The 24,622-nt window shown below is 46.0% G+C and overlaps 2 protein-coding genes across 2 annotated transcripts in view; one reads left to right on the top strand and one right to left on the bottom strand.

Moving 5' to 3' along the window:
- Positions 1 to 24,622, bottom strand: part of SCARB2 (scavenger receptor class B member 2) — an 81,223-nt gene that overhangs the window by 33,747 nt on the left and 22,854 nt on the right. The gene's annotated exons all lie outside the window — the stretch shown is intronic.
- LOC122944893 lies at positions 2,903 to 6,624 on the top strand. Its single transcript, XM_044303616.1, has 2 exons — positions 2,903 to 5,115; positions 6,241 to 6,624. The coding sequence occupies exons 1-2, from the start codon at positions 3,112 to 3,114 to the stop codon at positions 6,604 to 6,606; spliced, it is 2,370 nt and encodes a 789-aa protein (XP_044159551.1). The 5' UTR covers positions 2,903 to 3,111; the 3' UTR covers positions 6,607 to 6,624.

Raw genomic sequence — 24,622 nt, 5'->3', positions numbered from 1 at the left:
TCAATCAATTAATCCCAAGGTAAACTCCACAAACATGAACACGTCATCATTATACACATATGTGAATGTTACATATTACATAAAACATAATACAATAAACTCCTGAATGACAGATAGGATTAAACAGACGGTCACATGTAGGTCTACTGTTTATAGTCAATATCACTGGGCCCAGTCCTACAAATGCTTCAATGACTCCTTGATTGTGGAATTGCATGTGATCACATGGGGCAAATTTACAAATCCTGTCTAAAAGCTAGTCAGTGCTAACTGGGACAGACAGTCCAAAAATGCCTCAAATGTATCGTAATACTGCATGGCTAGACTAACTAACTTTAGACTGTTAGTTGGCCCCTTTCTGGCTACTTGTAAGATGACTATACAGCACTTAGTAACATAACTTTTGTTGATATTCAGTGCTGTCCCCTTGTTCTGTGATGTCCATAAGATGGCCGCTGATGGAGGGTCATGTGACCAGACACATCACTCAATCTCTACCAGTCAAACAAACTTCACTAAACTCCTAACAGTGAAGTGCAGACGGCAGGTGTGGTGTATTTGAATGGAGGAGACCAAGTGATATGTCCGGTCACATGACCCTCCATCAGCAGCCATTTTATGGACAGAACCTTTGTATGGACAGCACAAAAGACTTGGCCAAGAAGGTAGCATGCTTTATGAAATATAGAAAAAAGAAGAAGAATATCATCAAAGGCTATATTAGTAAGTGCCTCGTAGACATCTTACAAACACCTTGATCAACAGTAACCAGAAAGTGGCCAACCCCTTTAACTTGCTCCAAAATTTTGGCACAGTTTTCGATCAGTGATCTGCATCAGTGATTATGAGCCAAAACGAGGTGCAGGTCAAAACAGAACAGGTGCAGATCTTTCCCTTCTACCTTATGTCTGTGTAGGCTCCACTCCTAGTTTTGGCTCACAATCACTGATGGAAATCACTGATCAAACACTGACTGTGTGAAAGTGGCCTAAAGGTCCCTTTACGCTGCTAAATTTAGCAGACGATTGTTAGGAAGGCAGTATACCTTCCCGACAATTGCCTGCTTGTTAGTGAAGGATTTACACAGAGCGATCGCTGAAGCCATTGCTCATCCCGGATCTGCTGCCAACATTTTGGTGTCCGCACAAACAATCATATTACCCGATAAATAAGATTTTATCACAAGACACGGAGGCGAGTATTGCTTTCTCTTCCTTTACTATTTCCATAGCAGCAAGAAGAGTAACCATGGTAACAACAAAAGAAACACCCCTAAGGGTAACTCCTCCCTCCCATCAGTCCATAAATAGCTCCTCCACAGGGACCACTTCCTCTTTCTTTGCTGCTCCATAGCAGATAAGTGGTCTAATTTGTCTTATCATAACGTCTGTTTTATATTGTCTTTTATAGCTGTATTGGCCTTACAATTTCCCCACTGTCTGGGGAGGTGTTTTGTCAACCACTATTGCGTTAGGTAGTCTGTGGGCGTTTATTTCCCTGGGTATTTATATCTTATATATATGTGATTGTGGCTGCCTGCGTCCCACCTTGCCCTCTCTCTGCTTCTGCTGTTCAGTTACCTCTCCGGGGGTTTTTTCGCTGCCGGGGGGCGCCTTTTTTCCCTATCCCGCTTCGGGGTTCCGTTCGGGGCCCTCCGTGCGGGCGCCATATTGTCGTCCCCTTTCTACAGCTCCGCAGGTTCTCCCTGCGCCCGAACTCTCGCGATTCTCGAGACTTCGGGCGCCATCTTGGAATTCGGGCGCCGGCTCTCTTCCGCCATCTTGGTGTCCCCGTCCGCTCTCGGGACACTCCTCCTTCTTGGGGTGGTCTTTCGCAGGGCGGCGCTTTTTTCCTCCCGCTCCTATTGGGTTTTGGAGCGGGGGGGGGGGGGGCGTTCCCATATTGCCTCTGCTCCTTCCGGCCCTGCATCCGTGTCTTCCGCTCCAGCGACATTCCGGCCCTGCATCTCACTTGTGCGGCAGCTTCTCAGCAGGTTTCTTGTGCGATCTCTGCCCACACACTAGGTCCCTTCTGTGTGAGTGACTAACTCCACGGATATGTCTCAGGATTCCGCCACCCCTGTCCCCAGCTCCCTGACTCCCATACCCCAGGGACCTTCTACGGCTCATGGGTCGTTTACTATGTCCCCTGCTGATGCCCAGGCTCTGGCTCTGCAGCAGTCCATATCCCAGGCAGTTGCTGCCGCTATGGGATCCATGTCTTCGGTCATCAGCCAGTCCATCTCTCAGGCCCTTATGTCAAGAGCTCCTCCCAGCATACCACCTCCTGTAGCCACTGCCTCCAGAAACCCTACCACTGATAGCATGGTTCTATCGCATGAGAGCGTGCCTGGCACACGCAAACGAGCCTGTCCGCGCCAGGCAGAAAAGTCGCGTCGGTGGAAGTCTGCTCGCGCTCAGCGCGAGCCTAGTGATCACTCTGAAATCGAGTCAGATGAGGAGGCTTTGAGTTTCCGTCCAGATGGTTCGGACGATGATATTGAAGGAGTTATGGTGGACCCTGATGTGGACGATTACGTCCCAGTATCTCGGCCTTCTACTAGTGGGACCTTGGGGGCTATCAATTCTACCGCCCCCCTTACTGACCCGTCGGGTGAACCTCTGTTTGATCCGGATAACCTTCACCACCCCAGGTCCGCCGAGTGGGTCCCCGCTCCCCATGTGGCTAGCTACCTGGAGTCCAGGATTAGAACTCCCTTGGGCAAGGACACCTGCAACAAGCTAAGGGCTGAATGTCCACGCCCCATTATCCCTAATAAGGTCGGTGAGACTCCTAACGTGGACCCTAAAATGGTCCAGTTTCTGGCCAAAACGGGTTTTCACCCTCGCAGGGGCCTTGATTTGGCCCTGCGAGCTTGCCAGGACAAACTCCTGGATATCCTAGGTCCCCTCACAAAAATCTTTGAGCTGGCTGAGTCAGCCAAGGCGGATGGCACTCAGATTGACCCGGAAGAGCTCAGAGGCTGGGTGCAGCGTGCCATATGTGTGACCGGGAATGTTAATACTTCCCTGGCGATTGAGAGGAGGAAAGCAATCCTCATGAAAATTGAGCCTAAACTCACCAATATGGCCTTATCCGAGTCTGGCAGAGATGCTCAAGGGCTCCTGTTTGGCGATCCTTTTATTAAGGAGCTTGGCAAGTTTGTTGGTGCCTTCACAGCACTGGATAAAGCGCAGTCCAACATGCGCAAGGTCTTTCAGAATCGGGTCTCTACCAGGGCCGGCAGCTCAAGGGGCCGCCTGTCCGGACGTTCACATTTCCAGGCCCGTACCACCGGTCGAGGCTCCTTTCATCAGCGCCAGTCGTTCCAAGACCAGCGTCAACAAACGCCTTTCTTCCCGTCCAGAGGCACCTTCGGAAGGTCCAGAGGGTTCAGGGGAGCTCCGGGTTCCCGACGTCCATTTGGTAAGTCCCCTTGTGTGTCCTCTGTCTTCTTCCCTATGCATAGGGGGCAGGCTCCGACATTTTTTGCATGCCTGGGATCGCATCACCTCCGATCCGTGGGTCCTTGCCACGGTCAGGGGTTTTCGGATCGAACTTATAGACACCCCGACTTGTCTGCCCCCCTGCAGACCGCGAGAGTTCTCCCCAGAGTCTCGCAGACTCATAGACACGGAACTCTGGTCCCTTGTGGAAAAGGGCGCCATAGAAAGAGCCCCAGACCCTCGCGGGGGAGTGGTCACCGATATTTTCCTTGTGGAAAAGAAGGGAGGGCAGTTCCGCCCGGTGATCAATCTGAAGAGTCTGAACGTGTATGTCCGGTACCGCCATTTCAAAATGGAGGGCATTCATCTTCTCAGGGATCTTCTCCTCCCGGACGAGTGGATGGTCAAACTCGACTTGAAGGACGCCTATCTCACGGTTCCTATCGCTCAACAGTCCAGGGATCTGTTGCGTTTCCGGTGGGGGGATCAGATTTGGCGGTTCACTTGCCTCCCGTTTGGCCTCTCTTCGGCCCCTTGGTGTTTCACCAAACTCATGAAGCCGGTGGTTTCCTGGCTTCGGGGGCAGGGTGTCCGTCTGATAATTTATCTGGACGACATGCTGCTGATTGCTCGGGATCCCTCTACGCTCCTTACCCATCTGCATCTGTCCGTTTCTCTGCTCACCGGTCTGGGATTCGTTATCAATCACGAGAAGTCTTGTCTCCAACCTTCCAGGTCCATGGAATTCCTGGGATTCAGAGTGGACTCCTCCACCCGCACTCTCTGTCTACCGATGTCCAAGGTTCGAGCCATCCGGAGGGAATTACGACACTCCCTTCGGTTGCCTCACGTGTCCCTCCGTCACTTAGCCCGTGTCTTGGGTCTCCTTTCTTCCTCGATTCAGGCGGTCTTCCCGGCTCCCCTCCATTACCGGGCGCTTCAACGGCTCAAGATTGCCCACCTTCGGGCGGGCGCCACCTACGGGGAATTGGTGGTCCTGGATCAGGACACCAGGGACGAGTTGACGTGGTGGATTCACAATCTCGACGCATGGAACGGCAAGGCTATCGTGGGTCCTCAACCGGACGTGGTGATAGAATCGGATGCCAGTCTGCAGGGATGGGGGGCCCGCTGCGAGGGCGTTTCCACCAGAGGTCCTTGGTCCACGTCGGAGTCGTCTCTGCACATCAACGCGTTGGAGCTGCTGGCGGGGTCCTTCGCGATTCGGAGCTTCGTCGACGGCAAGGTCAGCGCTTGCATACGTCTCAGGATGGACAATGTGTCGGCGGTCCGGTATGTGAACTCCATGGGCGGCACTCGGTCGGCGATGTTGACTCATCTGGCGAAGGAGTTCTGGTCCTATTGTCTGGACAGGGGGATAACAGTTGTGGCGGAGTACATTCCTGGTCTCCTCAACGTTCATGCGGATTGGAGTTCACGCTACATCTCAGACTTCAGCGACTGGAGGTTGGATTCAGCGGTGTTCTCCTCCATCGATTCCATCTGGGGCCCGTTCTCCGTGGACCTTTTTACTTCTCGTTGGAACGCCCAGCTGCCCAGGTACTACAGTTGGAGGCCGGATCCTCACTCGGAGGCAGTGGATGCATTGCTCCAGGATTGGTCGGGCGCTCTCTTATACGCTTTTCCACCCTTCGCCTTGATTCCCAGGGTACTGTCACGACCCCTGGTCATGGTCGTGACTCCTTGGGAGCCGCATGCGGTTATCCGCGGTCTGGTGTTGTCGCAACCGCAGCTGGGGGCACTTAGTGGTTTGCCTCAGGTGCGGTTGCCGCGAATAACAGGCATGCGTGCGGTTGCCCTTGGCATCGTGTTTTGGTGTGCACGTCCTTCGTCTGTGTTTGTGTGCACTTCCTGGTCTGTTTGTTGTGCACGAGGTTGTATGCACTTGGACACCTCCCTTCACCTGTGGTTGTCCGCGGCAACGTCTGGTGTTGTGCATGTGGTGGCAGGGTCTCTGCCTGCTGGTTGTTCTGCAGGACACGGTGGCCACGCATGCTGTTGCCAGCGGTGACAGGTGAGTGAGTGTGTGTGCTATTCCCCTTTTAGTTGGTGTTTTCCCTTCTGTGGTGTAGGAAGGGTTAACTCCCTTCCCAGTGTGTGTGTTGTCACTGGGTGTGGCCTTTTGGCCTATATAGCCTGAGTCTCTTGCAGGCTTCAGTAGGTTGCTCTCAGCCATGCTGGCTGGAGCAGCCTCCTGTCTCCTCCATCTGCCTGGTGAGGACCATCCTTCTGGTCATAAAACCTTGTTAGTAAAACCTTTGTTACCTTGTCTGATGTTATGTTTATGTGTATGTGGTTGCTGGTTTGTTGCACCTTATGGTTCCCTGGTTCCCCGTGTGATGTATGTTGTGTGCTGTTGTCTTTTCTGTGGTTGTTAGACAGACAGCACTTTTGCATGGGTTCCGGGCTGTGTGTTTATGGCAGGTAGGTGAGGTAGTAGTTCCACATACCTGCCACTGCCATAAGGTGTATTGGTTTCCCCTTATTTACCAGCTTGGCCTTTCTAGGCTCCTGTTCCTCCGTGTTCTGGAGGAACAGGTAGTCTATCCAGCTCCTAGCCTAGGGACCTGCGGAGGGATAGTAGGGACCCGAGGTTCCAGCGCATGGGTCCTCCTACCCTAAAGGTCGGCCCATGCAGGTTAGGAGTTAGGGTCAGATCAGGGAGACTTTAGGAGGTGACCTGCTCCCTGATCCTGTGGTCCTGGCCTTGCAGCGACCCAACATCTACGGGTACCGCACGGCTGGGGGTTTCCCCCACCGCCAGCCGTGACAGGTACTGTCTCAGGTACGTCGCCAGCAAGCGGAGTTGGTTCTGGTAGTTCCGTTCTGGCGGCCACAGACTTGGTTCCCACAGCTGATGGAGCTTTTGATTGCGGACCCGATCCTTCTCCCGGCCCATCTGGATCTCCTTCTAGGCCCGCGGGGTCAACGCCATCCCCTGCTATTGGACAACGCTCTCCGTCTTCTGGCTTGCAGGATTTCAGGGGTCGCTGGGACATCGAGGGAATATCGGAAACAACTAGATTCCTTCTGGAAAATGCGTGGGTCCCCGGTACGATTCGGGCGTACAGAGCAGCCTGGGGAGTTTGGTCTCGTTGGTGCTTGGGACGGGACCTGGATCCCGTTTCGGCTCCCGTAGAGGAGGTATTGCGGTTTTTGTCCTCCCTCTTCGAGGATGGCAAGGCCTATCGTACCATTAATTTGTACAGGTCAGCCATTTCTTCCCGTCATCAGGGTTTCTCGGGTCTTCCGGCAGGCCAACATCCTCTGGTATGCCGTTTACTTCGGGGTTCTCGTCTCTCTAGACCGCCTCTGCCTCGGTTCTCCTCTTTGTGGGATGTTTCCCTGGTCATTGATTTTTTATCTCGCTGGCCTTCTAATGCGGATCTTTCGCTGCGTCAGCTCTCGGCGAAGCTGGTGACTCTATTCTGCTTAGTTTCTTGTAAGCGCGTCTCAGATGTCCGTGCTTTGGACTTTAATGCGGTCTCTTTCACGCCGGAAGGGATTTCTTTCAGTATCTCTCGTCGTACCAAGACGGGCATTTCTTCAGTTGCCTACCCGGCTTTTTCTGAGTGCCCCGCGGTTTGTCCGGTTTCCTGTTTTAGGGAATATCTCTCGCGGACGGCGTCCCTGCGGTCTGGGGAGTCGCCGCATCTTTTTGTGTCTTTTCGTAGGCCGTTTGCCCCCGTCGCTAGTGTTACCCTTTCTCGCTGGGTCAAGTGGGTACTCTCGCTCTCGGGGGTCGATACTTCCATCTTTACGGTGCATTCGATTCGGGGGGCTTCCGCTACGTCTATGGCAGTTTCTGGAGCCCATTTGGAGGATGTGTTGCGACTAGCGGACTGGTCCAGAGCCTCTACGTTCAGGGATTTGTATTTTCGTCCTGAACCTCACGCCTTCTCCTCTGTTATTTCTTCACTTTGAACTAGCAATATGAGCCTCTGTGTCTTGTGATAAAATTGTATGATTTTCCTAAGTTATGACGTAAAGTCATGATTTTATTAACCACCTCCCGACCGCCGTACGCGTATATGCGTCCGGGAGGTGGTTGCTTTATTCCTCCTGGACGCATATACGCGTCTTCTCGCGAGACGCGAGATTTCCTGTGAACGCGCGCGCACAGGCGCGCGCGCTCACAGGAACAGAAGGTAAGCGAGTGGATCTCCAGCCTGCCAGCGGCGATCGCTCGCTGGCAGGCTGGAGATCCGAATTTTTTAACCCCTAACAGGTATATTAGACGCTGTTTTCATAACAGCGTCTAATATACCTCCTACCTGGTCCTCTGGTGGTCCCTTTTGTTAGGATCGACCACCAGAGGACTCAGGTAGGTCAGTACAGTCCCACCAAACACCACACTACACTACACTACACTACACCCCCCCCCCCGTCACTTATTAACCCCTTATAAACCCCTGATCACCCCATATAAACTCCCTGATCACCCCCCTGTCATTGATCACCCCCCTGTCAGGCTCCGTTCAGACGTCCGCATGATTTTTACGGATCCGATCCATGTATCCATGGATCCGTAAAAATCATGCGGACGTCTGAATGGAGCCTTACAGGGGGGTGATCAATGACAGGCGGGTGATCACCCATATACACTCCCTGATCACCCCCTGTCATTGATCACCGCCCTGTCAGGCTCCATTCAGACGTCCGCATGATTTTTACGGATCCGATCCATGTATCCATGGATCCGTAAAAATCATGCGGACGTCTGAATGGAGCCTTACAGGGGGGTGATCAATGACAGGCGGGTGATCACCCATATACACTCCCTGATCACCCCCTGTCATTGATCACCCCCTGTCATTGATCACCCCCCTGTCAGGCTCCATTCAGACGTCCGCATGATTTTTACGGATCCGATCCATGTATCCATGGATCCGTAAAAATCATGCGGACGTCTGAATGAAGCCTTACAGGGGGGGTGATCAGTGACAGGGGGGTGATCACCCTGATTACCCTGATCACCCCCTTTCATTGATAACCCCCCTGTAAGGCTCCATTCAGACGTCCGCATGCGTTCTGTGGATCCGATCCATGTATCCATGGATCCGTAAAAAATCATGCGGATGTCTGAATGGAGCCTTACAGGGGGGGTGATCAGTGACAGGGGGGTGATCACCCTGATTACCCTGATCACCCCCTGTCATTGATAACCCCCCTGTAAGGCTCCATTCAGACGTCCGCATGCGTTCTGTGGATCCGATCCATGTATCCATGGATCCGTAAAAAATCATGCGGATGTCTGAATGGAGCCTTACAGGGGGGGTGATCAGTGACAGGGGGGTGATCACCCTGATTACCCTGATCACCCCCTGTCATTGATAACCCCCCTGTAAGGCTCCATTCAGACGTCCGCATGCGTTCTGTGGATCCGATCCATGTATCCATGGATCCGTAAAAAATCATGCGGATGTCTGAATGGAGCCTTACAGGGGGGGTGATCAGTGACAGGGGGGTGATTACCCTGATCACCCCCTGTCATTGATAACCCCCCTGTAAGGCTCCATTCAGACGTCCGCATGCGTTTTGTGGATCCGATCCATGGATCCGTAAAAAATCATGCGGATGTCTGAATGGAGCCTTACAGGGGGGGTGATCAGTGACAGGGGGGTGATCACCCTGATCACCCCCTGTCATTGATAACCCCCCTGTAAGGCTCCATTCAGACGTCCGCATGCGTTCTGTGGATCCGATCCATGTATCCATGGATCCGTAAAAATCATGCGGACGTCTGAATGGAGCCTTACAGGGGGGGTGATCAGTGACAGGGGGGTGATCACACTGATTACCCTGATCACCCCCTGTCATTGATAACCCCCCTGTAAGGCTCCATTCAGACGTCCGCATGCGTTCTGTGGATCCGATCCATGTATCCATGGATCCGTAAAAATCATGCGGACGTCTGAATGGAGCCTTACAGGGGGGGTGATCAATGACAGGGGGGTGATCAGGGAGTCTATATGGGTGATCACCCCCCTGTCATTGATCACCCCCCTGTCATTGATCACTCCCCCCCTGGTAAGGCTCCATTCAGCCATTTTGTTTGGCACAAGTTAGCGGAAATTTTTTGTTTGTTTTTGTTTTTTCTTACAAAGTCTCATATTCCACTAACTTGTGTCAAAAAATAAAATCTCACATGGACGCACCATACCCCTCACGGAATCCAAATGCGTAAACATTTTTAGACATTTATAATCCAGACTTCTCACGCTTTAGGCCCCCTAAAAAGCCAGGGCAGTATAAATACCCCACATGTGACCCCATTTCGGAAAGAAGACACCCCAAGGTATTCCGTGAGGGGCATATTGAGTCCATGAAAGATTGAAATTTTTGTCCTAAGTTAGCGGAAAGTGAGACTTTGTGAGAAAAAAAACAAAAAAAATCAATATCCGCTAACTTATGCAAAAAAAAAAAAAATTCTAGGAACTCGCCATGCCCCTCATTGAATACCTCGGGGTGTCTTCTTTCCAAAATGGGGTCACATGTGGGGTATTTATACTGCCCTGGCTTTTTAGGGGCCCGAAAGTGTGAGAAGAAGTCTGGGATCCAAATGTCTAAAAATGCCCTCCTAAAAGGAATTTGGGCCCCTTTGCGCATCTAGGCTGCAAAAAAGTGTCACACATGTGGTATCGCCGTACTCAGGAGAAGTTGGGGAATGTGTTTTGGGGTGTCATTTTACATATACCCATGCTGGGTGAGAAAAATATCTTGGTCAAATGCCAACTTTGTATAAAAAAATGGGAAAAGTTGTCTTTTGCCAAGATATTTCTCTCACCCAGCATGGGTATATGTAAAATGACCCCCCAAAACACATTGCCCAACTTCTCCTGAGTACGGCGATACCAGATGTGTGACACTTTTTTGCAGCCAAGGTGGGCAAAGGGGCACCTTTCGGATTTCGCAGGCCATTTTTTACACATTTTGATTTCAAGGTACTTCTTACACATTTGGGCCCCTAAATTGCCAGGGCAGTATAACTACGCCACAAGTGACCCCATTTTGGAAAGAAGACACCCCAAGGTATTCCGTGAGGGGCACGGCGAGTTCCTAGAATTTTTTATTTTTTGTCACAATTTAGCGGAAAATGATGATTTTTCTTTTTTTTTCTTTTTTCCTTACAAAGTCTCATATTCCACTAACTTGCGACAAAAAATAAAAAATTCTAGGAACTCGCCATGCCCCTCACGGAATACCTTGGGGTGTCTTCTTTCCAAAATGGGGTCACTTGTGGGGTAGTTATACTGCCCTGGCAATTTAGGGGCCCAAATGTGTGAGAAGTACCTTGCAATCAAAATGTGTAAAAAATGCCCTGCAAAATCCGAAAGGTGCACTTTGGAATATGTGCCCCTTTGCCCACCTTGGCAGCAAAAAAGTGTGACACATCTGGTATCGCCGTACTCAGGAGAAGTTGGGCAATGTGTTTTGGGGTGTCATTTTACATATACCCATGCTGGGTGAGAAAAATATCTTGGTCAAATGCCAACTTTGTATAAAAAAATGGGAAAAGTTGTCTTTTGCCAAGATATTTCTCTCACCCAGCATGGGTATATGTAAAATGACACCCCAAAACACATTCCCCAACTTCTCCTGAGTACGGCGATACCACATGTGTGACACTTTTTTGCTGCCAAGGTGGGCAAAGGGGCGCATATTCCAAAGTGCACCTTTCGGATTTCACCGGTCATTTCTTAAACATTTTGATTGCAAAGTTCTTCTCACACATTTGGGCCCCTAAATTGCCAGGGCAGTATAACTACCCCACAAGTGACCCCATTTTGGAAAGAAGACACCCCAAGGTATTCTGTGAGGGGCATGGTGAGTTCCTAGAATTTTTTATTTTTTGTCGCAAGTTAGTGGAATATGAGACTTTGTAAGAAAAAAAATAAAATAAAAATCATCATCATTTTCCGCTAACTTGTGACAAAGAATTAAAAGTTCTATGAACTCACTATGCCCATCAGCGAATACCTTAGGGTGTCTACTTTCCGAAATGGGGTCATTTGTGGGGTTTTTCTACTGTTTGGGCATTGTAGAACCTCAGGAAACATGACAGGTGCTCAGAAAATCAGAGCCGTTTCAAAAAGCGGAAATTCACATTTTTGTACCATAGTTTGTAAATGCTATAACTTTTACCCAAACCATTTTTTTTTTTGCCCAAACATTTTTTTTTTTATCAAAGACATGTAGAACTATAAATTTAGCGAAAAATTTATATATGGATGTCGTTTTTTTTGCAAAATTTCACAGCTGAAAGTGAAAAATGTCATTTTTTTGCAAAAAAATCGTTACATTTTGATTAATAACAAAAAAAGTAAAAATGTCAGCAGCAATAAAATACCACCAAATGAAAGCTCCATTAGTGAGAAGAAAAGGAGGTAAAATTCATTTGGGTGGTAAGTTGCATGACCGAGCGATAAACGGTGAAAGTAGTGTAGTGCCGAAGTGTAAAAAGTGGCCTGGTCATGAAGGGGGTTTCACCTAGCGGGGCTGAAGTGGTTAAAGACACGGAGGCGAGTATTGCCCTCCCGTTTCCCTCCCTTTAGTTGGGGGATTTTGTTGCCTTATGTATTGCCGAGTAGTTTTACCGTTTTGTATCTGTGATTTTACATTTGTCATTATGTTATTTATTCATTGTGTCTGTCAATTCAGTTCGGCTGTGACGTTGTTCTAGTGAGATTTTTTCATTGCTCTGAGATTACCATACTATTTTGTTTCTGTATTCTCCTAGGTTGAATCTCCTGATCTGGGTTCGGATCCGTGCTGTGCGTTTCCGGTCTGGTTTGCAGTTTTGGTCGTCTCCCGTTGGAGTGATCCGGTTTAATAGATCCCGACCGTCTGGATGTTTGGGTCGTTGCAGTTGATCAAAGAAAGAGGAAGTGGTCCCTGTGGAGGAGCTATTTATGGACTGATGGGAGGGAGGAGTTACCCTTAGGGGTGTTTCTTTTGTTGTTACCATGGTTACTCTTCTTGCTGCTATGGAAATAGTAAAGGAAGAGAAAGCAATACTCGCCTCCGTGTCTTTAATAAAATCATGACTTTACGTCATAACTTAGGAAAATCATACAATTTTCGCTCGTTCATCGGGTAATTGGTGGCACTTTTACACCGGCAGATAATCGCTAACAAGCAAACACTCGTTAGCGATTATCTAGCTGATGCTTGACCAGTGTAAAGGGGCTTTAAGCCCTAGTTCACACTTCAGTGATTTGGTCAGTGTTTAATCAGTGATTTCCAGCCAAAATCAGGAGTGGAGCCTACACACAGATAAGGTACAATGGGAAGACTTGCACCTGTTCTGTGCTTTTGACCCACATCTGGTCTGGTTCACAATAAGGATTTTCCAAAAATACAAATGTCATTTTTTCCCCTGCAGATATGGCAGTGTGGGCACAGAGCTGCGAGATCCCAAGAGACATCACTTAAACAATATCAACGCAGGAGTCCTTGCTCAGACTTGACTCCAGTCCCCCCTAAATGCCCCCGACTGGGATTTTTGCTGCACCGAAGATTCATCGAGTCAAGGGAGCAGCCACACTCTGCAACAGACAACATGTTTCATCCGATTTTACTCTGCTGAAAAAGATTTACTGCAATCTCACCTTATTGGGGGTATTTATCAAGCTCTGCACACTGGTTTTCTGGTGTAAAAATAAGCTGAAACCAAAATGTGTGACTTTTTGTGATCTTGACATCTTTGAAAAATGTCTGGCAAAGTGGGCATGGTTAGCTTCTTTTTTTCAAAAAGTTGCAAAAAATGGCACAATCTCATTGCAGTAGCGGGGAGACGCAGAAGTTGGAATATCATCTCTAGAAAATAGTGTTAAATTTGTCATAGTATCAAACAACGTGGTACAAGTTATGGCAATGCATAAAACTGCACCAAACTGACTCCTCATTATAAATTCCCCTCTATCTGTGTGTCCTTACAATCTTCACTACATCCATGACTGCACCACATCAGACAAATGTGACCCAAACTGTACTGTGTGGAAATGAGTAATGAAGGGATGCTGATGATTTTGAATACAGGCGTTGGTGATTCTTCCTGGCATTTGCTCAGAGTAGAGAACTACTTCTTCTTTGTTTCATTTTTAGACTCCATGGATTTATCCATCTATACTTTGGGCGTTTGCATCAATTTCAGTGACTAAATCATTTAAAAGGGAAAGCCCACTTTTATGGAGTTTTATAAGATTAGTCTGTAAACAGGCCTTGAGGTCATGAATGAGTCTGCTCTGCTCATCTGTTTGTTAGAAATGTGTTAAAGGGAACCTGTCACCATAAAAATGCAGTGTGCAGGCAGCATGACTTGTATTTTATAGATTTATATCTTTGTTCTTTCTGAGCTCAGTAGCCAAGTGGGCCATCTTTTCAGTGATTGACAGCTATCTATGCATTTACACAGAAAAGGCTATCAAGAAAAAACACCCAAATAATTCAGCAAAACTTGCAATTTATCCATTTACCTCCCTGTTCTGCTACACTGTCAGCGTGGCTCCAACCTCCCACAATCAATGGGAGTTAAGCAAACAGTGGAGTGTCGGCCCGCTTGGTGGTTTCCAGAAGCCCGGCCGCCTCTTTAAGAAATCATTAAATTGGTTTTCCAGGAAAAAAAATATTTGTTAAACTGATCTTCATGCTGTGAAAAAAATAAATAATAATAATTCACTCGTGGATCGCTTTGTGCTCATGTACTGACAAAGCTGGTCCCCACCGCGCCCTACTTTCTGGTCTGATGTGCCGAGCAAGTGATTACTGCAGCCAGTAATTGTCTGTAAGGTACAAGCATCGGTTCTTTCGGATGCAAATCAATAAGTTTGTCTAAACTAATTTGCACCAAAAAGGTACCATTTACTCCAGAATTCTGACTTATGACTCCATGGGCAGGGGCGCACTGATCATAGAAACTACAGGAAAACTTTCTTGTGGCTGATGCACAGGGGCCTGTCCGAGCCCTCCTCAGGACCAGAAGTAATTATCTGACATTACCACAGTTAATTTATGCTACGAGTGTCTTGGCCGGTCTAAAAGAAAATGGCAAGACACCAGTGGTTAGTGATAGGTTGAAGAGACGTTTTAGAACCGTGATAAGCATGGTGATAAGGTTAGGGATGAAGTGGAATAGAATTGGGTCAAGAGCACAGGTGGTGAGGTGAAAGTTGGAGTATGGTGGAAAGCTTTTCTTCAGTGATAATGGTAAAGAGGGTCATGTGGGAAGAGCACTGAACAGTTGTGTAGAGGGGTTGTGGGGACTGTTCGTTGAAGCTTCCTCTGATGTTGTGTTATGAGGCAAAGTCCTCAGCTGAGATGACGGGCGTCAGAAGGGGGCACTGGGGGACAGACTAAGGAATAAACATCTGTTTGGGCTTGTGAGACAGAGAAGATATAAGAGTAGTGAAGTAGTTCTGTTTTGAAGAGGTCAGTGCGGACTTAAAGTTAAGAACTGCTTGTTTGTATGTCATGTAGTCTTGGTTGGTGTGTGTTTTCTTCAAGCGTCTTTCTGAAACTCTGGCAGCTTGCCTCAATTTTTTGTCTGATTTGTGTTCGAGGATTGTCTATTGCAAGGATGCTCAATCTGCGGCCCTCCAGCTGTTGTAAAAATACAACTCCCACCATGCCCTTCTGTAGGCTGAAAGCTGTAGGCTGTCCGGGAATGATGGGAGTTGTAGTTTTGCAACAGCTGGAGGGCCGCAGGTTGAGCATGCCTGGTCTATTGATTCAACAAGCTTTTTTGTGTTTAAGGGGTGACTGAGTTGTGAGCTGAAGTAATTGTGGTTATAGAAAATAGTAGCTGCTTCTGTGCCGTGAAGGGAAGATATGATTGAGAGTGGTAAAAAAGAGTCAGAGAGTGTGTGAATATCGGAACGTTTGAGGGTGCACTTATTTGTGGGCTGGAGGACAGTTGAAGAGAGAATGGTTGACAATGTAAGTAGAAGATTGTGGTCAGAAAAGATGAGAGGAGAGGAGAGTTTAAAAGATTAGATAGGGAGCAGAGTTGGGTCAAAATAAGGTCCAGTGTGGGTCCCTTTTTGTGGGTAGCTGTGGAGGACCACTGTGATAAATGTGGTGCATTGCTAGACACTTTTGTCTGACTCTATACAAACTATTTCTTGTGTTACTTGGAGACAGAATTTTATGCTAGAATTAATATGCAGTTTTGCTGCAAAATGCTGATCTTATGCCACAGAATATTCCAGTTAAGCAAAGTCCCATATTTCCATAAGCCATGTCCGGATTTCAGGCCAGGTGCACTTCTCTAAGCCTAACTGTGCAAAATTGCTCCACATTTATGTCAAAATCTAGGTGCACTCACATTAGCAAATGTGGGCTACTATGCCTATGAGCCTTTTATAGGACAGATTCAAATTACTACAACAAGATGCCTACAATAATGGGAGTGCACAAGACCAATGTGTATCAGAATATACATTTTATCTTTATTGAGGCTTATGACTATGTAAACAAAAGGTGAAAAATAAGTCACACAGTGGCAAAAACAGACACTGGCATGCATCACACATCATCCACAAAGCAGGTGTTATAAGATATGACAAGCTAATTAACCCCTTAACGTCCAGCGTCGTACATGTACCTTCTGCACCCGCCCGATCCACGGCAGGGGTCCGGCAATCACTAATAGCCGGCCCCCTGCTGTATGCACCGGCACCGGTGAAATCACCGATGCCGGCGCATTAACCCCTGCATGGCTGCAGTCTGTAATACACTACAAGAAAATTTAGACTAGCACATTCGTATACATAGTCACAGGTGCATATCCATCAAGCAAACATGATTGATAAAAAAACGGCTGCACAACTTTACACATACAATCAATAGAGCTTAGAAATGGGGATCATTCTAAATTAAAGTGGTATTATTCAAAAAGTATAGGTTAGAGAGGGCTCACCTACTAGTCAAAAATGGTATGGGTGCTCCTACAAGAGGATTCACCCACTCCTCTAAAATTTATGACAAGAAATATAAAGTAGTAGGGCACACCAGCACTTGGATTACACACGGAGAGTTTGGATATAACAATATATGTTTATTGTAACACATAAAACTATCTATTCCGACATATTATAATGCATAGCTAAAATCTATAAAATACATAGATACAGTGGGTATATAAAAATATAATATAAAATTTTATATTATATTTTTATATACCCACTGTATCTATGTATTTTATAGATTTTAGCTATGCATTATAATATGTCGGAATAGATAGTTTTATGTGTTACAATAAACATATATTGTTATATCCAAACTCTCTGTGTGTAATCCAAGTGCTGGTGTGCCCTAAAGTGGTATTATACCTACTATAAATGGAAAAATGGAAGCTCTTAGCGCACATTTTTGATCAAATGTGTGTCGGGCCCATCTACCAGGCGTCAAGGTGGCTTCCGCAGATGGGTACCTAACACTAATATACCGCCTCTCTTGGACTTACCTAAGCCCACATTTTCAGGGCAGTGTAAGAACCAGCTATCTATAAAAATATCACATGACCTAACCCCTCAGGTGAACACCGTAAAAAATAAATTAAATAAAAAACGGTGTCAAGAAAGCAATTTTTTGTCACCTTACATCACAAAAAGTGTAATACCAAGCAATCAAAAAGTTATAAGCACCCCAAAATAGTACCAATCAAACTGTAATCTCATCCCGCAAAAAATTAGACACTACCTAAGACAATCGCCCAAAAAATACTAAAACTAGGGCTCTCAGAATATGGAGACACAAACATTTTTAATACAAAAATGCTGTTATTGTGTAAAACATAAATAATAAATAAATAAATAAAAGTATACATATTAGGTATCGCCGCGTCCGTAACAACCTGCTCTATAAAAATACCAAATCATCTAACTTGTCTGATGAACATTGTAAATAACAACGGTGCCAAAACAGCTATTTTTTGTTATCTTGCCTCACAAAGTGTAATATAGAGCAACCAAAAATCATATGTACCCTAAAATAGTACCAACAAAACAGCCACCTTTTCCCATAGTCATTGGGTCATTTTTTTGGAGTTTCTACTCAAGGCGTGCATCAGCGGGTCTTCAAATGTGACATGGCAGATTAAAATTATCCCAGTGAAATCTGCTTTCCAAAAACCATATGGCGTTCCTTTCCTTCTGCGCAATGCCGTGTGCCCGTACAGCAGTTTACGACCACATATGGGGTGTTTCTGTAAATTACAGAATCAGGGCAATAAATATTGAGTTTTCTTTGGCTGTTAACCCTTGCTTTGTTAGTGGAAACATTTTTATTAAAATGGAAAATCTGCCAAAAAAGTGAAATTCTAAATATGTCATCTCCATTTTCCATTAATTCTTGTGGAACACCTAAAGGGTTAACAAAGTTTGTAAAATCAGTTTTGAATACCTTGAGAGGGGGGTTTTGGAAATTTTCTGAAAAATCTCAAGATTTGCTTCTAAACTTCTAAGCCTTCTAACGTCCCCATGGTACAGCTCATGATCCAAAGCATACCACGTCATCTGTAAAACACGGCGGAGGCAGTGTGATGGCTTGGGCATGCATGGCTGCCAGTAGCACTGGGTCCCTAGTGTTTATTGATGATGTGACAAAGGACAGCAGCAGCCGGATGAATTCTAGGGTTTTCAGAGACATACTGTGTGCTCAAATCCAGCCAAACTGATTGGTTGGCGTTTCATAATACAGATGGACAATGACCCAAAACATAAGCCAAAGCAACCCAGGAGTTTATTAAAGAAAAGAGGTGGAATATTCTTGAATGGCCAAGTCAGTCACCTGATCTGAGCCCAATAGAGCATGCATTTCACTTGTTCAAGACTAAACCTCAGACAGAAAGGCCCACAAACAAACAGCAACTGAAAACCACTGCAGTAAAGGCCTGGCAGAGCATTAAAAAGGAGGAAAAACAGCATCTGGTGATGTCCATGAGTTCAAGACTTCAGGCAGTCATTGCCAACAAATGGCTTTCAACCAAGTATTAGAAATTAACATTTCATTTACAATTACTTAATTTATCCAATTACATTTGAGCCCCTGAAATGAAGGGATTGAGTTTAAAAAATGCTTTAGTTCCTCACATTTTTATGCAATCATTTTGTTCAACCCACTGAATTAAATCTGAAAGTCTGAACTTCAACTGCATCTGAATTGTTTTGTTCAAAATCCATTGTGGTAATGTACAGAACAAAAATTTGAAAAATGTCATCTCTGTTCAAATATATATGGACTTAACGGTATTTAGGTCAATCCTCGGCAAGGAATGAGCTGAATGAAGCCGAGTGGCAGGAGTAATGCTGCAAGTCAGTATGTAATCGCCTCCAGCCTCTAGGGTTCAGCATTAAAGTCTCCTAAAAAAAATAAGAGGAACGGCCAGGAATAGTGCTAATTTCCCCATGAGCTCATCCAGAATTCTCCTATAAAAGGAAGGCAAGTATGAAATTCGGTCACGCTTTCTTTGGTGGTAAAAGCAGAATTGTGTTATGGATTCCGCTACCACGGACCATAACGCAATTCTATGACGGAATGCATAATGGAATGCCTTTAGAGGCATTCCGTTATTCATTCCATCATAATAGAAGTCTATGGCCTGCATAACGGCTCCGTCCCGTTTTCGTTATGCAGGAGAGAATTCCCCTGCATAGCGGAAACAGGACGGATCCGTTTTCTTTTTTTTCCCGTTTACGTTCCGTTTTTTGCGTTCCGTATACGGAACCATTCATTTCAATTGGTCTGCAAAAAAAAAAAAAAAAAGGAATGTACTCCGTATGCATTCAGTTTCTGTATGTCAGTTCAAAGATAGAAAATGTCCTATTATTGTCCCCATAATGGACAAGGATAGTACTGTTCTATTAGGGGGCAGATGTTCCGTTCCGCAAAAAATGGAATGCACACGGATGTCATCCGTATTTTTTTGCAGACCGCAAAACACTGAAAAAGCCATACGGTCGTGTGCAACAGGCCTAAATATGATGGTCAGCAATATATAACTAAGCTAAGCAAGTTCTAGGCAAAAAAATATCTATTTACTTATTTCCCTGGTTATCTTCTGGCCTGGTTTACTTGCAATAAAAACTATCTCTGCCCCTCCCCCTGCACTGCTAAGGGAGTGAATACAAGTGCTGCCCTGAGAGACTCAGCAGCATGTTGTATGTATAGAACTACAAGTCCCAGCTGTACAATGACACTGCTAAGGGAGTGAATACAAGAGCTGCCCTGAGTGACATGTCTGCCTGCTGGGAGACTCAGCAGCATATTATATGTATAGGACTACAAGTCCTAGCTGTACAATGACACTGCTAAGGGAGTGAATACAAGTGCTGCCCTGAGAGACATGTCTGCCTGCTGGGAGACTCAGCAGCATGTTATATGTATAGGACTACAAGTCCCAGCTGTATAATGACACTGCTAAGGGAGTGAATACAAGAGCTGCCCTGAGTGACATGTCTGCCTGCTGGGAGACTCTGCAGCATGTTGTATGTGTAGGACTACAAGTCCAAGCTGTATAATGACACTGCTAAGGGAGTGAATACAAGTGCTGCCCTGAGAGACATGTCTGCCTGCTGGGAGACTCTGCAGCATGTTGTATGTCCAGGACTACAAGTCCCAGCTGTATAATGACACTGATAAGGGAGTGAATACAAGTGCTGCCCTAAGAGACATGTCTGCCTGCTGGGAGACTCAGCAATCTGTGCCCCCCCTCCTTTTCCAAACCATCCCAACTTGTATGAGAATGGCATCCCAAACCAGTGGTCAAGGAAGTCTTTGTACCGCAAAAAGATGTGTGTGTCAACAGCAGTGCATTCAGACGGAAACAGGAGATTCTTCCAGTGAGATCTAGGTTATCACCTTTCTCAAGAGCTCCAGAGATCTCAGTACCATCTGAACATTAAGAGAACATAAGTCCCAACCTGTCCAGAGAAAAAAAGACAATAGAAACAAAACATAGCCAAAGCTTTCATGGTGCAGTATCAAACATTAAAGTCTAGTGGTCTCCAGACAGTCATATATGATCCAGAGTGGTGGAATTCAACACAGGCTGGGGTCCTCTTGTTTAGCCAGTCCAATGTCTCCTCTAGAGTACTGAAGAAGAGCATCATCTCACCATCCTGTACCCTCAATCTTGTAAACTAGAGCGCTTCATATTTAATGGCTTTCTCTCTGAGACAAGCTCACACCTGGGTAAATTGCCTCCTCTGCTGCCTTACCTTAGAGGTAAAATCTGGGTTAAAGGAAAGCCTCATATTTTCAAACTTGATCTCTCCCGTATTATCCCTATAGTTCAGGACTTTCTTAATGAAAGGGCGTGCAGGGTCACCTGTCAGCACAGGTTTGGACGGTATTCGGTGTGCTCTCTCCATCACAAAACACGAGAACAAGGAGAGTGGCAACAATTGCTCAGCAAACAGCCCGAGGTCAGAGCCCTCCACCCTTGCAGGTAGCACCAAGACATGGACATTATTCCACCGGTTACAATTTTCTGTATGTGGGTAACATTTTCCCCTGCGTGCTCCACATCCTCCACACCACTCAATCTATGCCCAATTTAGTTGCAAATGGTTGGTTGGCAGTTAAAACTGCCTGAAAGGATGCTATTTTTGCAGTATCCGCAGCATATGCGTTATCGGCGTGGCCTCCTCCATTTGGCTCATATTGTGTACCAAGGATTTAACACCAACAGGCATGTGGGCTGAACTAGTTTTGCAGCCCGTAAAACAGGACTTATGCTCCAGGGATATCCAAAGGACAATGTCAAGAAATAGTAAAGATGATTCAGCTCCTGATTTAAGTTAATAGGGCATGTAGCTTTAGGCCTCTTTCACACTACAGTATGTTGAATTCAGTGTTTTGCGTTCCGTTTTTCACGGATCCGTTGTTCCGTTTTTTGCTTCTGTTGTGGTTCCGTTTCCGTTCCGTTCCGTTTTTCCGTATGGCAAATACAGTATACAGTAATTTCATATTAAAAATTGGGCTGGGCATAACATTTTCAATAGATGGTTCCGCAAAAAACGGAACGGAAACGGAAGACATACGGATGCATTTCCGTATGTGTTCCGTTTTTTTTGCGGACCCATTGACTTGAATGGAGCCACGGACTGTGATTTGCGGCCAAATATAGGACATGTTCTATCTTTTCAACGGAACGGAAAAACGGAAATACGGAAACGGAATGCATACGGAACACATTCCGTTTTTTTGCGGAACCATTGAAATGAATGGTTCCGTATACGGACCGTATACGGAACGCAAAAAACGGACCGTATACGGAACGCAAAAAACTGTAGTGTGAAAGAGGCCTTATAGAACTGGCAGTAAAAGGGCAGCAGCATCTCAAGCTACTCCAGTCCTTTGAACACAGCAGTTACCATAGCACACACCTCAGAATGTAGTCTAGTGCAAGCTGGCAAGATGTAAATTATTATAGGACTTTCAGATAAGAAAGTCCTACTCTGTTAGCAGGGAAACAACAATGACTTTTTAGAGTGTAATCCAGAGCAACCCCACAGAATAGGTGTTTGTAGAGGACAGGCAGTTAAGGGTTAACAAAGTCTCAATCTACTTCTGTTCTTTGAACATATCAAATAACTATGGAGCACCCTTCACAGTGTAATCTAGAGGAAGTCCGCAAGATGGATACTCAAAAGGGCAGGCAGTGAAGGGGGCATTCTGTTAAGACCACTCACCCATACCATAGATAACAAGCACGGTGTTCTGAAACTTCACGACATGTGGCAAGATGGCACCCTCCACATGTCAGCAGTGATAGGCAGCTCAGGAGCATAAGTGATTGTTGCAGCTGAGATTGCTCTCCACCTTGCTTTACACTATTCGCCAGCACCACCGATCCGGCTGGATTTCAGCAGGCCGCCGCTTCGCATCTGCAGTTTAGATTGCGGATCTCTTATTTCTGACCAGGACTGCAAAGACAGGTAGTCTATTTCGGAGCAGGATCACAACAAGTAGGGTCAGAGCACACAGTATCCCCACCAAGATGGGACAGCGCTAGGCAGGCAGATGGTCAGTATAAAAGCAGGATTTCTCAGGAGCTCTGGGCTTGTGCATCATTACGCCATAAGCTCCAGGCCACAACCCCAATTACTAAAGGGCTTGAAAGAAACTTCGCTATGGCAGGCCTTTAAAAAGCCTAAGGCTGCCATAGCAACTAAATGGCTTCCACAATCGCATCACAGGGAAGCCGTTCGGTCACCAGAAGTGCAGCACCCCCACTAATTGAGAGCTCAGATGTCAGGGTCACAATTGACAATGACATCTGAGAGATTAAAAGTCAATGATTGGTGTTGTTGCTGATCACAGACTCTGCCATGCAGTGTCTACTGTGCAAAAGAGCAGCCCGCTCAGCTTCTAAGTGGGCATCATCTTTACAGATCCAACATCCACTGTACATGTATGGGGGAATTTTCGGATAGGGTTACTGTGCAATGAACAGAACAGATACCTATTGATCTCCTTTTCAGCTGCAGATCCACAAATTCCCAGGCTCGTCTTCTGTCAACCAAGATGGCTGCACTGCTTCTCAGACTACCTGATGCACACTGTGCATTTGGTCTGAGAAGTGGTGTGGCCATCTTGGATGACTGAGTAGTCTGGGAATTGGCAGATCTGGAGTTGAAAAGATGAAAAAGAGGTCACCAGGTAAGTGTTCTGTTGTTCTCCAGTTAAATGTGATTTTTTTTCCCTTTCTTTGGAGGATGATTTCAACTATTCTAACAAAAAATACAATCAATGCTGCCCAAAACAATCAAATTGTGTATTTCAATTTGAGTCCTGTCCTGGAAGTAATCTGGTAGGTTGTTATGGCCCCAAGTGACATATTTTACCACAGTTTTTATGGATGCAATCTAATCTCTATCCTTATCTGGCAACACTTGTAAAAATATGTAAGACTATGACATCAGATATAAAAAGTTAATCATTTAAAGGGTTGTTTCGTTAAAACAACCTTTGTCCATATTCCCTACTATTAATGGCCCTTGGATGGAGCTCATTTAGTGCATTCTAGGCCATTTTGTAGGGTTTCCATCTTTTCTGACAAAAAATACTGACTTGATAAAAGGGGGTGTCATTTTAGGGACAATAACTAATTATCTAATATCCTTAGTGCGCTAGAGTACAGGTAGTTAAAGGATTACTGACAACTTCCTAGGGGTCTAGGTAATGAGGGGGTGAATGGCAATGTCCCTGGTGAGTTAGGGCAGTGAACAAAAATTGTAATGTACATTAAAGGGCTGATTTATATTTTCCAGCATGCTCGCTGTCTTGAGATATATTCAGCTCAGATCTTCGTTTTATTCTTTATTCCACTGGCATACTCATGTTACTTGTACCTCAAAAACATCTACAGAAACTGCGCATTTCTCCCACAAAAAATTGACAAAACTCTTATTGCTACTCTGATTAATTTTCATCTTGATTATTGATTTTACTTATTGGTCTTTCCCTCTCCAATCTATCCTGAAAGCAGCAGTTAGCCTCCCCTTTCCATCCAAGTGCTACATCGAGGCCTCCACCAAGTGCAAGTCGCTGGTTGCCCATTCACTACAGAATACAATTTAAACTTCTCACTCTCACCTAGAAAGCTTTCCACATGGCTGCACCCCCTTTATCTACTCCCTCATCTCTTTCTACCACCCTACCTGAGCTCTCAATCCTCCCAATGATCTAAGACTAACATTTTCCAGCACCCATACCTCTTACTTCCAACTTTTCTTGTGCTGCATCAGTTCCCAACATCCATAGTTTCAACATGTGCTCTAAAACACATCATTCTGGACAGGCCTTTCACATTTCCTAATGGAACTCTTCTCCATCTACTTTATTCCTTGATCCTTTTATTCAACCAAGTTCTCCACACTCCATGCCCTTAATGCGCACACAGATAATGACTGGTGACTGGCTCATGAGTACTCTTTTGTAAAATACGGCAGGACTATTGCACAAAACAAGCACTTTAACCTCTTGTGGAACCCCTATTTTCTAAATCTCTGGGGCCCAGGGCATTCACATGGATTGTTCATTGGTCTGTTACACTGTAGTCCCCATTCTCTTCATACATGTACCCCGAGTCCTGCGGAATATTCTGGCACTAGATATAGCTGAACATTATTAGATTAGTAAAGGTGAGC

Source organism: Bufo gargarizans, chromosome 1 (assembly GCF_014858855.1).
Source record: "Bufo gargarizans isolate SCDJY-AF-19 chromosome 1, ASM1485885v1, whole genome shotgun sequence".
NCBI classification, from domain to species: domain Eukaryota; kingdom Metazoa; phylum Chordata; class Amphibia; order Anura; family Bufonidae; genus Bufo; species Bufo gargarizans.
This window is presented reverse-complemented; position numbering and strand designations above follow the sequence as displayed.